At 38.6% G+C, this 14,205-nt stretch overlaps 1 protein-coding gene and 1 long non-coding RNA gene across 2 annotated transcripts in view; one reads left to right on the top strand and one right to left on the bottom strand.

The window, feature by feature from the left end:
* The window catches only part of LOC137043206 (transmembrane protein 255B), a 51,277-nt gene extending 46,298 nt beyond the window's left edge, over nt 1-4,979 (top strand). Inside the window, exons 8-9 of the mRNA XM_067419392.1 lie at nt 445-582; nt 4,181-4,979. Of these exons, the coding sequence (XP_067275493.1) occupies nt 445-582; nt 4,181-4,339 (297 nt within the window). The 3' untranslated portion in view covers nt 4,340-4,979. The remainder of the gene's footprint in view (nt 1-444; nt 583-4,180) is intronic.
* Nucleotides 4,980-6,563: 1,584 nt separating this feature from the next.
* LOC137043037 (uncharacterized) lies at nt 6,564-12,442 on the bottom strand. The gene is made up of 3 exons (XR_010898408.1): nt 12,378-12,442; nt 12,058-12,169; nt 6,564-7,300 (listed from the first exon to the last, which is right to left on the bottom strand). It is a non-coding gene; the product is annotated as an uncharacterized lncRNA (long non-coding RNA).
* Between the last annotated feature and the right edge of the window lie 1,763 nt (nt 12,443-14,205).

Below are 14,205 nucleotides of genomic sequence, written 5' to 3'. Positions count from 1 at the left end.
ATTTATGGAAAAAAAATAATAATAATTTTTTTAATTTTTATAATTAAATACTTTTATTTGTAAAATTCTAATACTTCCAACTTTATTACTTTTTTAAGTTGTTTAAACTCTTCTAACAGTTGCTTGAGCAAGACTTAATATCTTAAGTAATTTTGCTTCTTAAGAATGTTAAGATGGCCTTAAAGGAAACCAAGACCAAAATGTACTGTTCATGCATATAAATCAAATTAAGCATGATTCCATTGGGTACTGTGTGAATATACACAATCTCCTTGCTCAACAGAAATACACAAATAAACAATGGGCCCTTTTCATAATTCTGGGATTGGAATGCTGAAGTAAACAATTCTTCTGGGGCAATTGAGAAATTGTTTTGGTGAATATTATATTGAAAATGCATATGGCAGCCAGAGATGATGCCTAAACTTTTTTTCTTCTCGTCAGAGGAGTGGTGGGGTCGGTCTTGGCGTGTCCCAGTGGGGAGGTTCATCTCTATTCTCTTTTGATGGGTCCAACTGTTCATCCCCCACCGCACCCCTGCTAACGGACACAAACACACACACTGGACACCAGCTCTACCCGGTCAGTTCATCAAACTCACGCACACACACACACAGATTCGCATATGGTCTTTTATGGTATGATTCTGTTGTGGTGTTCAATCTGTAGACTATTTGTGCACCGTAAAAATGAGTGTGAGACTCCCTGTCCAATCCCCTGGTGATACGGTGCATACTCACAGAGTGATCCCAGTCCAAAATCCCACAGCATTCCCTTGTAAAACTGTGCCTAAGTACACTGATCCTTGGGCTTGTCCTGATCACACCCCTGCCCTGCCGAGAACGCCAGCCAGAAGTCCAACCAATCCCAGATCATGGATCTCCCAGCACCCTCACCCCTGTTGAGTGATCTAGAGTTGCTCTTGGAAGCATCACCGTGAAATTTCTTCTGGCCAACTTAAACACACATTCATCAGATATTAGGTATGTTCATCATGAACACAACAAATAAGCTAAGAAAATTGTATAATATGGCTTACTCAGTTAAAACAGAAAATGTTCACCAAGGAAATCAGCATTGATAAACAGCCATTGATCCGTGGAATCCATGTTCAAGTCATATGAACATTATATGACATTCATGAATATAGGTTCTTTATTGGCATCTATGGCACTATAAAAAAACTTTTAAAGAGGTCATATGACCTTTTACAGAGTCTTGATTTTGTTTCTGGGGTCTACTAGAATAGATTTTCATGCTTTAATGTTCAAAAACCACATTATTATTGTTGGAGCACCTCTCTTCCCAGTCTGTAATGCTCTGTTAAGTTTTGGGCCCGTATTCACAAAACATTTTATCTTACCACTAAGAGTTCTCTTAAGTACCAGGAAAAAATCTTAGTTAAAGGACAACTCCGGTGAGAAATGAACTTTAGGGTAATTAACAGATGGTTACGGAGTAGATCGTTCTCTGGGATGCGTTTTCATGAAAATCGAATGTAAAGAGTTTTATCTCTAAAAACAGATTAGCTTATAACACTTGTCTATGGGGCACAGGGTACGTGAAATTAAATCGCTAGTTAATACCGCTCTCTATTACCACGTTTTATGGTCAGGCGCCATCTTGGAAAATAGTCTCGACGAGTCGAGCCACGAACGCTGTGCTAAGTGAGCTGGTCGATAGGAATTAAGGTTGTGAAATCTAATTACATGGATATTTTTATTTATTTATTTTCTCTGTTGCGTTTAGTGCTTTAGTGCTTTCCGGAAACAACGGCCCATATGAGATTCCAAGTCACAGTTCATCACTTAACACAGCGTTCGTCGCTCGACTAGTCGAGACAAAAATGCGTAATGTACTGTGTTTATAAAGTATCTTCTTATTAAACTGTTTGTACACTTACAAAGTTCTCGATGCTTCGGTTTGCATGTAGGGACCCTCATTACAGTCAATACAGACACAAACAAAACAAATCTGTGAAATGAGATACTAGTAACACTTCCGCATATATTCCGTATCATAAGCAAAATGATAACGTTTCATAAAAAATGCTGCCTTTCCAAAACGCTCTCAAGCGCCCACAACGAGGCGTTTTTAAGCAGAGCATTTAGGATTTAAGCATTTAGCAGTGTTCATCTCCACAGTAAATTATGCTCCGTGGCTAACCTGCTCAAGGGAAGGTTATGAGGTCTCAAACTGAAATTGGACCAATCAGCTGTGAGCAAAGTGACACATTTCTGATGCAATAAAGTCACTCCCCCTGTTTCTATTCCAAATTAAAGGTCACTACATAGCAAATAGTTTTTTTAAAGACTAAACTGTCTGGCATTTAACAATGCTTAACCTATTTATAATAATAATAATAATTTTTGAAATATAATGATTTAGATATAATTTATGAATTATTATACCCTTAATCAATTACACACATATCATTTTAGTTAATCAATCATTTAAAAGGCACTTTGTTAAAAAGCCTATATAAAGGTCACACATAAGCTTTCAAATAAAACAAGCAATAAATAAAGCTATAAAAATGACTACATGTTAGCTTTAATGCTCAATTATCTCTATATACAGGTCCTTCTCAAAAAATTAGCATATTGTGATAAAGTTCATTATTTTCCATAATGTAATGATAAAAATTAAACTTTCATATATTTTAGATTCATTGCACACCAACTGAAATATTTCAGGTCTTTTATTGTTTTAATACTGATGATTTTGGCATACAGCTCATGAAAACCCAAAATTCCTATCTCAAAAAATTTGCATATTTAATCCAACCAATAAATGAAAAGTGTTTTTAATACAAAAAACCCTTCAAATAATTATGTTCAGTTATGCACTCAATACTTGGTCAGGAATCCTTTTGCAGAAAGCGGCCTTAAGCTCATCCAGAGTGTTGGGTCTTGCGTCTCTCAACTTTCTCTTCACAATATCCCACCGATTCTCTATGGGGTTCAGGTCAGGAGAGTTGGCAGGCCAGTTGAGCACCGTAATACCATGGTCAGTAAACCATTTACCAGTGGTTTTGGCACTGTGAGCAGGTGCCAGGTCGTGCTGAAAAAAGAAATCTTCATCTCCATAAAGCTTTTCAGAAGATGGAAGCATGAAGTGCTCCAAAATCTCCTGATAGCTAGCTGCATTGACCCTGCCCTTGATAAAACACAGTGGACCAACACCAGCAGCTGACATGGCACCCCAGACCATCACTGACTGTGGGTACTTGACACTGGACTTCAGGCATTTTGGCATTTCCTTCTCCCCAGTCTTCCTCCAGACTCTGGCACCTTGATTTCCGAATGACATGCAAAATTTGCTTTCATCCGAAAAAAGTACTTTGGACCACTGAGCAACAGTCCAGTGCTGCTTCTCTGTAGCCCAAAGTGGCTTGACCTGGGGAATGCGGCACCTGTAGCCCATTTCCTGCACACGCCTGTGCACGGTGGCTCTGGATGTTTCTACTCCAGACTCAGTCCACTGCTTCCGCAGGTCCCCCAAGGTCTGGAATCGATCCTTCTCCACAGTCTTCTTCAAGGTCCGGTCACCTCTTCTCGTTGTGCAGCGTTTTTTGCCACACTTTTTCCTTCCCACAGACTTCCCACTGACGTGCCTTGATACAGCACTCTGGGAACAGCCTATTCGTTCAGAAATTTCTTTCTGTGTCTTACCCTCTCGCTTGAGGGTGTCAATGATGGCTTTCTGGACAGGGTCGGGTCAGGTCGGCAGTCTTACCCATGATTGCGGTTTTGAGTAATGAACCAGGTCGGGAGATTTTAAAAGCCTCAGGAATCTTTTGCAGGTGTTTAGAGTGAATTAGTTGATTCAGATGATTAGGTTAATAGCTCATTTAGAGAACCTTTTCATGATATGCTAATTTTTTTTGAGATTTTGGGTTTTCATGAGCTGTATGCCAAAATCATCAGTATTAAAACAATAAAAGACCTGAAATATTTCAGTTGGTGTGCAATGAATCTAAAATATATGAAAGTTTAATTTTTATCATTACATTATGGAAAATGATGAACTTTATCACAATATGCTATTTTTTTTATAAGGATAAGGATCTATATCAACTAAACTAACTTCATTACTTTTACTTGCATTGACATTAGTAAGATTTTTTTTTTAAAGTTTCACTTTGAAGTAATCTATTTTCTCCATGTTTTTTTTTCAGAGGGCATCACCATATGTTTCTCCAGCAGCACCTGCAGCAGCAGGACCTTCTGTATCTCCAGGAGGATCATCCGATACATCCCATGTACAGCCCAACCCTCCTCCATTCGCACCCCTCTACAACCTGCTACCCTACAAGACCTCCGGCTTCTCAGCTTAGAACATCTGGATCCAAACCAAAGACATTTAGACTGCACTCCCCTTAAACACAACATGAAATCAAAAGGACTGTTTGCTTTCTTTACAAATGTCCCTGGTCTTATTGTGCAAGATTCGTCAGTGCATGTTTTTCTCAAGAAAAACAGGTTGTCATCATTAAAATGTCTTTTTACTTTCTTGACCTCTGTAGCAACTTATTTTTTTGCTGCAAGCCTGCGCAGATGGGAAAAATAATATGAACTAATTGTATTTTTCGAGTTTTCTACATTATAGACATTTACTAGAGAAATGAATTGCTAACTTAATTTCATGTAATCTTTAAGGAGTCTTTAAGATGCAGGATTCTGACAATGGCTGCAGAATATACAGTAATACAGTTATGATATATCACATTATAACAGGGCTAATTTAAAAACAATTACACTAATGATGAAGTACAATCAGTTGTAGACTGTGACTCAGTTTGAACTAACTTTAATTAGATCATCAATCATCAACCCATACTTCAAAATCACGATCATTTATTTCATCCGCTTGAGAACTGGAGGGATAGAAACAGACCGTCAAAACAATCTAATCTGTGTTTGTATATGATATGATGTGTAAATGTTTCTTTTGATAAAGGTGAATTGTTGTTTCTATGTAATGTTTTCTATGTCTTTTATACTTTAATTATATATATTTTGTGTTCAAGTCATGGCATTTTCCCCGTGTTTTAGCAGCCGTTCATTTTTTATACCAAAGGTTATGTACTTGGCAGTAAAATAAAGAAATGTTTTGCTTATGCTTATAAAAACTAGAACTTTAAATGATTCAAAATGATATCCACACTGAAACTCCACAGTTAATTAGTAACCATTTTCCCTCAGTGCCTGGCTATAGAGGTATAGGACTGAAATGACTCAAAAATAACGGCATTAAGAATATCTTGCATTCTGAGAGAGTCCTGAGACTAAAAACAGGACACCTAAATATGTCAGCACTTCAATGTTCCGTTCATTGTACTCCATAAATGGACCTCATTAGCTGATGTCGTGGATTTTAAAGCACTGCCTGAGCTATAAAATCACAGTAATAGCAATATTTCAACCTGTCATGATCATATAAAGCTTGCAAGCATTTCATATTTTCTAAAATAGTCCCTATATGCAAAGAAAATAGAAAGGCACATGGCGTATGTTTTATGGTTTATTTCTAACTAGAGTTATAAAATCAGAGTAATAGCAATATTTCAACCTGTCATGATCATATAAAGCCTGCAATCATTTTATCTTTTCTAAAATAGTCCCTATATGCAAAGATAATAGAAGGGGACATGACATGTGTTATGGTTTATTTCTGTTCAAAGACAGAAATGCAAATGCCTTTTATTTTCTGTATACTTTTTGTTGCAAGATAATACAATTTACATAACGGTAGTTTTAACTAGCATGTACAAATAATTTTAGGCTCATCCTAAATTAGCAAATCAAAAGTGATAGTGCTTTGCAGGTGCAAAATGACAGGAATAGTTTGACCAAATTAAATTATCATTTAAAATGTAATTTATATATCTCTCCAAACCATGTTTGTCAACGTTTTATGATTAAATGAGATGCATTCTCTGCCCCTGAAATCATAATTAAAAAAACAAAGCAATAAAAGTTGTTGGTGTTTTACTGCCACTAATATTAATTTCAGCTGGAAACTGCTGTGCATTATATATATAGGTATGTTTTTGGAGTTTTGTAAAAAAACAAAAATGTATAAACTGATGTTTCCAATGAGCCTATATGCCAAGAGTCATATAACTATGCTTTTAGGTGCTTTTATGATGCTTTTTTGGAGATCAACAGTGGCCCTGTCCCAAATGGCACACTTGATGTGCACATGCAGTCTTGTGGACTTAATGGTTAATTCCTCAAGAATGCAGGATGTCGACATGAAGTTTACTACATTGCTTTAAATGAGAAACCTTTTGAAACTTTTTGAATACACAAACACGATGGGCATGGGAATTTTATCGTAATGATGAAATTATATATTGGGTTGGGGTGTAACTTAGACATTATGACATCTTAGGGTCTGATTTTTAATGTATACTGCCATAATGCACTATTTTGAGATTTTGTAACCCAACACCTACCCCTAAACCTACCCATTTGTACATTATATAATATAACAAAGGATATAACAGTCAGATATAACTACAGTCACAATTTATTCAATTTTCAATGTGTGCCAAGGCCAAAAGATTAATTTGTGTGAGGAACAGACCCAAAAGCTTTCGCCGTCTCCTTCCACCCTTCCAAAACTCATGCTGCGTTCACACTATGGTGTAATTACCAAATTACGAAATGTCAACGTGTGACCTTCTATAGCTTTTCAAGTCAGAATTATTCAGCGCTTCGAAAATTTTAAGTTTTACAAGTTGTGATTACAGGTTCAACAACATTATAAAAGCTTTTTTAGTCAGAAACCCATAATTAGGGTAATTCCAACATAGTGTGAATGGACCCTCAAATCAAGTCAAGTCATCTTTATTTATATAGCGCTTTTTACAATGCAGATTGTTTCAAAGAAGCTTCACAATAGTAGCATAATTTAATAGAAAGCAGTTAAAACTTTAGTGTCCCTAACTGTGCAAGCCAAAAGCCTAGGGCAACAGGGGCAACGATGGCAAGGAACCTAAACCCCATCAGGTGACAATGAAGAAAAAAACCTTGGGAGAAACCAGGCTCAGTCGTGGTGCCATTTCTCCTCTGGTCAAATTAACAAATATTGTATGATTATGATTCAGGCAACATTACAAATCATCACTCATGCAGGAGACGGGCTTGTTGATGTCGATGAGGCCATCACAGGGAGACTCTAGATGACATGGTCTGTGCAGGCCAACACTTCAGGGTTGTGTGTGTCACGTCTAGGCGCAGGTCCACCATCTGATCTAGATACGGCCCGGATTCGGGTGACAACAGTAAACCTTGGGGTAAACAGACAGACTAACATTAGATGCCATTCTTCTTATGATGTAACAATCCTAACAATCATTTAACTGATTTGAATAATAGAAATTGATAATGTCCTATGTGTATGCCATAGTAAAGAGATATGTTTTTAGTCTAGATTTAAACTGACAGAGTGTGTCTGCTTTCTGAACAATGCTAGGAAGACTGTTCCAGAGTTTAGGTGCTAAATAGGAAAAGGATAGACTGCCAGCAGTTGATTTAGATATTATAGGTATTATCAACTGGCCAGAGTTTTGAGACCGCAATAGACGTGATGGAGTATAATGTGTTAAGAGCTCGCTTAAGTACTGGGGAGCTAAATTATTTAATGCTTTGTAAGTAATTAGCAAGATTTTAACATTTATACAATATTTAATAAGGAGCAGACAGAACCGGACTAATATGGTTGTACTTCCTGGTTCTAGAAAGAACTTGAGCTGCTGTGTTTTGGACCAGCTGGAGTTTGTTTATTAAGCGAGCAGGGCATTAGATCAGTGATCATTACAATAATCTAGCCTTGAGCTCATGAACGCATGTACTAACTGTTCAGCATCCATAATTAAAAGCATGTGCCGTAATTTATAAATATTTTTAAGATGGTAGAATGCAGTTTTACTGATGTTAGAAACATGACTTTCAAATAAAAGATTGGTATCAAAGAGGTTCCTCACTGACGGCAAGGACTTGACAGAGCAGCTATCAAGTGTTAGACAGTATTTTAGGTTATTACTTGTGGAGTTTTTTTGTCCAATTAATTAAGAAGGTTTTTTTCTGAATTAAGTTGCAGGAAATGAATAGTCATCCAACTTTTTATACCAGCTATGCATTCCTTTAATTTTTTGAATTAGTACGTTTCATCAAGTCGTGAAGAAATATAGAGCTGAGTATCGTCAGCATAACAATGAAAACTCACCCAATGCTTCCTAATGACATCTTCCAGTGGCAGCATGTACAGGGTGAAAAGCAATGGTCCTAGCACTGAGCCTTGCGGTACTCCATACTGAACATGTGATCGGTATGACATCTCTTCATTTACTGCTACAAACTGATAGCGGTCAGATAAGTATGATTTAAACCATGCCAATGCAATTCCACTAATGCCAACATTTTCAAGTCTATTCAAAAGAATGGTGTGGACAATAGTATTGAATGCAGCGCTAAGATCAAGTAACACTAATAAGCCCCTTTCACACTGCACGTCGGACCCGCAATATTCTCGGAACATTGCCGGGTCGCCTTCTGTGTGAAAGCAACCACGTCCTGGAATTAATTACTGAATTGAACCCGGGTCGGGGACCTAGTAACATTGTGGGGTTCGATCCGGGATGAACGCTGTGTGAACAAAAGCCAAAACTAATGCTGCAACGTGTACGTAGTTATCGTGCGACTCCCAGAGCATTCTATTTTTCAATAATACAACCCTGCAGTGCCAGAAGAGCTAGTCTGTGTTTTAAACACAGAGAGTGTTCGTATACAAAAGAAACTAAAATTAAACAAGCAGAAATGTGTGCAAACTGGACACAAGTCGAGACCCCGGAGCTCCTTACTATCCGCGCTGAAGCTGAGATTGCTCGCCACCGTTACGGGTTGTGTGTGAAAGCGCACATATTACAGTATTTCGCTGGCAGTGTGAATGGACCAAATCTAGCTCCCCGGGAACAAATGCCGGGTCGTATTATCCGTATATTTGCCGGAATCGCAGTATGAAAAGGGCTACAGAGATATACAACTGGATTGGATGATAAAAAAAATAAATAAAAAAATTGAAACTCTAATGAGAGCAGTCTCAGTACTATGATACAGTCTAAATCCTGACGGGGAATCCTCACATATACCATTTCCTTCTAAAAAGGAGCGTAGTTGTGAAGACACTGCCTTTTCTAGTCTTTTTGACAGATTTGAGATGGGCCTGTAATTTACTAATTCTGAAGGATCAAGTTGCGTTTTTTCGGTACATATCCTACTGACAAAGATCCTCTTCTTAATATCATTAATTCATCTATGACCTCTGAAAGCATCTCTTTTAGTAGCTTAGTCGGTATAGGGTCGAGCATATATGTTGTTGATTTAAATGATTTAATGAGTTTAGCCAATTTCTCCTCTCCTATAGCAGTAAATGAGAAGCTCATAGTCATTACTGCTGTGCTGTTTGCAAACATCAGAAGTTGAAGCTTTATTTCTTGTTAATTTTGCCACCGTTTCAAATAAATACCTAGGGCTGTGTTTGTTTTCTTCTAAGAGAGTTGAGAAATAAGCAGATCTAGCTGTTTTTAAGGCCTTTATGTATGCAATCATGCTCTCTTTCCACAAAATCCAAAAAAACTTCCAGTTTTGTTTTCTTCCAGCTGTGCTCAATTGTTCTGTCTGCTGTTTTAAGGGCCTGGGTGTGCTCGTTGTACCATGGCGTTGGACTATTTTCTTTAATCTTCTTTAAGCACCGGGGAGCAACTGTGTCTAAGTGCTGGAAAAAAGAGAGTTTCTGTTGCAACATCGAGCTCCTCTAGGCTATCTGGGATGCTGAGGAAATGGAATTGATGAGGAATTTATTTACAAAGCAGTTAGTGGCAGTGGTGATATTCCGGTGTGACATTATTCCCAGCTTGGACATTCCTCTTCTGAGTTAAAGGGGGGGTGAAATGCTGTTTCATGCATACTGAGCTTTTTACACTGTTAAAGACTTGGATTCCCATCCTAAACATAGACAAAGTTTCAAAAACTAATGTTGGACGTTTGATAGAGTATTTCTGTGTTAAAAATACTCCTTCCGGTTTCTCACAAGTTTCGGAGAGTTTTTTTCGAGTATGGCTCAACTTGACGTTAATAAGAGCAGAAGGTCCTTGTATGGGCCGTACGGGCTCTTCTCCCGGTAGGGTGCGCGTGCGCGTGACCAGAGCGAGAGAGGAAATGCACGCCCGTAAACACTCAGGTGCAGGTCCAGTCGATCCAGGCGCCGCGCTCCACTTTATTCCTATGGGTGACTTCAACACTTCAGCACAGTATTCCGGGAAGGCAGCGCTGCATTTGATCCGATTTGAGCGCAGAAATGACGGGAAGCTTCACAACGCTTCAGTCGCTTCGCAAAAGTGGATCTCCACCGTTCACTGCTGTCAGGACTTCACCAAATCATACCAAAGAAGTGTGTTTTTGACGGAGCGGTCCCAGCGATAAAGGTTCGGTCCTGCTTTGGAAGCAGCCGGTGAGTAAAACTGCTTCAAATGTCTGTGCTGTTGGCTATCGTCGCGTGAGTAAACATCAGTAAATGACACGATCGCGTGCTTCGCCATTCAAATGCGCTAATGGACTCTATTGATGTTCTATGTACACTAGTCTGACGTGCAAAACCGTTTTGCTTGCCACTGCTAGGTTTAGTCGCATACAATAGTCCATAAACCGAATCATGTCCTCATAAACTGCGAGTAAAGACACACAAATGTTGACAGGCCACTAAATACAGTACATACCACAGAGACGGACGTCCTGCTGTAGCTGTTTCTCCTGTTCAATTTATTTCAGCCTCCTAATGATTCTGGATCCTTATCTGTATTAGCTGAGCTCGATAGCCATGGGTTTCTCCACGCTTGAGACGTCACCACTTTGTGCTCTCGTCATTCTTTAGCTCCGCCCACACAATACGCCTCCAGGCGCTCGTTTTTTTTCCAGAAAGACTCGGTACAGCCCATATTTCTTTTATAAATAAAATAAAACTAAAGACTTTTCGGGGATTTGAAGGATGCAATAATACTCTATAGGTACTCTATACTCTATAGGTATTGACATGAGATTGACTGAAACTGAGTGTTTCACCCCCCCTTTAAACAAAAAATAATAATTATACTGGTTAAAACTACCTTCACATCCTGATAGCAATCAATAATAGAAGTGGTCTTTGTGGAAGTCTCAGGACCAAAACATTTTTGTCCAATCATTGTTTTCCAGTCTAAACGCAATGATACAATGTTCTACCTGATATGTATTTCCATACCTTTGTGCACCGTTTGTGCAGACATCCCTCATCATCAGCGTGTTCCTTAACACTATAGATAGCTGTAGACAGACCAGGCTTGAAAAAAAACACACACACAAAAAACAGCAACCACCTTTTGCAGTTCCTCCTGAACCAAAACAAAGAGCTTATGCTGTGTTTACATAACAGTAATTACAAGATGGCAACCCATGACATTCTACCCAGAGCTGTTCACGTCCTCTGGGATTTATACATTTCTAAGTTAACACTACAAATGCTGAAATTAATCTGCAGCAGTCAGGTGGTACAAGTAAGAGCTTTGCAAGTTGTTTTCGTTCATTATTATTGTAATGGTATTTGCTTTGAGACATGAGGTAATTTAACGCCGTCTCTTGGGATGCTTCGCATAATGCGCTGTGTGCTTTCTTTGTGTTTTGAAAGGATTGTGGGATCTCATGTTTTCAGAGTTAACTTGCTATTGCTAGCCTCTCCCCAATTGCCTACCCTAACATTTAGTTCCACCCTGTTCTTAACAAAAAGATATTGTATGGCTTCAGAATACTTGGAATGCAATCAGAGTTGTTTGTATTATTTTTATGCATTTTTTTGGTCTTGTTTTATTTAGTTGAGAAATGGCTATAGGTTTAGGGTGGGGTGGGGTTAGTTTCTCCAAAATATTAATGAAAGTATAAATAATTATAATAGTGCATAATAAATATAGAAAGTAATGTCACATTAAACAACAGCAACAAATGCAAACCATAATACCTTGTTAACTCTGAAACTTTATACTCCAAACCTGGAACTCCTGCTTTGGTGGTTGCCACTGTCGACAGAAAATTCATTGATCTTGATTCAGGAAACGAGTAACAGAGACACCCTGGATGGAAACACGAAACATGAGTTTAATGAACTACAGTTACACATCTTGGCAGTACTTGTTCAAAATGTGTGATGACATACCAGCCAAATCCAATAAATATACTGAAATCACCAAGCTCGCTTTGTCTACAGCATGTTAATAGAAAGAGAATGTGTTCTCTGCCATTTGTGCTATGTTTATGTGTGGATAAATGAGAAGTACTTACTTTACCTCTGATTGGGTAATTGTCTCTCCAAACACTGTTCCTGCACACCGTCATCTCCATTGTTGGCAGTCTTCTACGGCGTTCACTGACTGATCCGTTTGGAATGAGATCATGAGCAGCAGAAATGTAATGCAGCAGCTCATGGGAATGGGGAGAAAAGGCCTTGACACAAAATAGATGTCTAGAGCAAAGATCACTGAGGAGAACATGAGGGAGAGAATGAGACAGAGACTGAGTGAGAGTGTGAGGATAGGGCCAGGGCAAACATGACCCTCATAGCTGGACATTGGGACATTTGGCTTGGGAATGAGAAAACATTCCCAACACTCTGGATGACGGGTGAAACGATTCAGACAAATAAATCTGGATGAAATATTATTTCTACATCCCTAAATATAGTAATTAATAATCAGAAACTCACACCACACTGACATATAATTTAAAAAAAAAGGTTTCCTCAATAACACTGCCCTGTATTTTCAAATACAGTGGTACAGCTTCAATGCAAGTACATCATTTATTTCTTGTCATGATTTCTTGTTTATGCATCATCATGCATACATAAAATGGTATAGGATTATGCATCATTAGTATATTATTGAGATAAATAAATATCTCATTTAGGGGTAAACTTATCCTGGTTTGTGATTTTTGCAGAATTTGTAATTACACCTGTTATTTTCTATGATTTATTTAAATGTAATTTATGTAAAATATTACTCTAACTGTCTATGTAAATAATTGCATTTTGAAAAATATAATTGAATAAATGACAGAAAAATAAAAACAGTCTGAAATCCAAACATTGTCATGACACAGATAAGAGCAGAGGATGAGGTGAACTCAAGTGTTATTTTATTAACAGAGACGCAGTGGATATTCAGGGGAGTATGGAACCCTGGGCATTGCTTTGGTTGATGGACAATTGGATAGCGCTTACATTCATGGCTGGAGGGAGGACGGTTCCGGCATCTACAGGTTCTGGGCCAGTAGGAAACTGTGAAGTGTAATCGAGTAAAAAGGGCCAAGCAGGCTTGGCGGGGGTTCAGCCTTTTGGTGTCACAAAGCTATTCTAGATTACGATGACCGGTAATCACTTCAAACTTATGGTTAGCCCCCCTTCAGATAGTGTCGCCACTCCAAGGCAAGCTTGATGGCAAGCAGTTCCCTGTCCCCAATGTCGTAGTTCTGCTCAGCTGGGGATAACTTCTTGGAGAAAGCACATGGATGTTGGTGAGGATCACCCTGCCGCTGGGATAACATGGCCCCGGATGAGGCGTCGACTTTCACAATGAAAGGGAGGTCTGGGTTTGGATGAGTTCCAGACAACAATACGCATATTTTTTTGAGAAATATACTGGAGAAAGAGTATTGTAGGGCTGATGAAGTTCCCTGCAGAGCCAGAATCAATGAGGGCTTGGGCTGAAATGCAAACAGAAGAATTACTGAGATACACCGTGGTTCTTTTGAGAGATGCTATACAGGAAGGTAATTGGATGGCACTCACCACTGCGCGTGGTGGCCAGATGGAACAGGAAGGGCCCATCCCCAAACTGTTCCCACAAAGTTGGGAGCATGAATGTCTTGGTAGGTTGAAGCATTAAAGGGTTAATTCAGCGATTAGCATATGACTTTGTATCAGTAGAAACCTTGGGGTATATTCAAATGATTGTGCCCCCCCCCCCCCCCCCTGAGAATTGTAGTCTTTCATCCCCATGAGACTTTCTTTTCTTTCTTTTCTCAGACTAGAAGGCACCGAATTCAAAAATAATTTCACATTTCTACTACATTGATGACCCAGTTTAAATACAGATTCATCTTCCTAGCA

The sequence above is a fragment of the Pseudorasbora parva genome, chromosome 16, assembly GCF_024679245.1.
Source record: "Pseudorasbora parva isolate DD20220531a chromosome 16, ASM2467924v1, whole genome shotgun sequence".
Lineage (NCBI taxonomy): Eukaryota > Metazoa > Chordata > Actinopteri > Cypriniformes > Gobionidae > Pseudorasbora > Pseudorasbora parva.
Note: the sequence above shows the minus strand (reverse complement) of the source record. Positions and strands in the feature narration are given on the sequence as shown.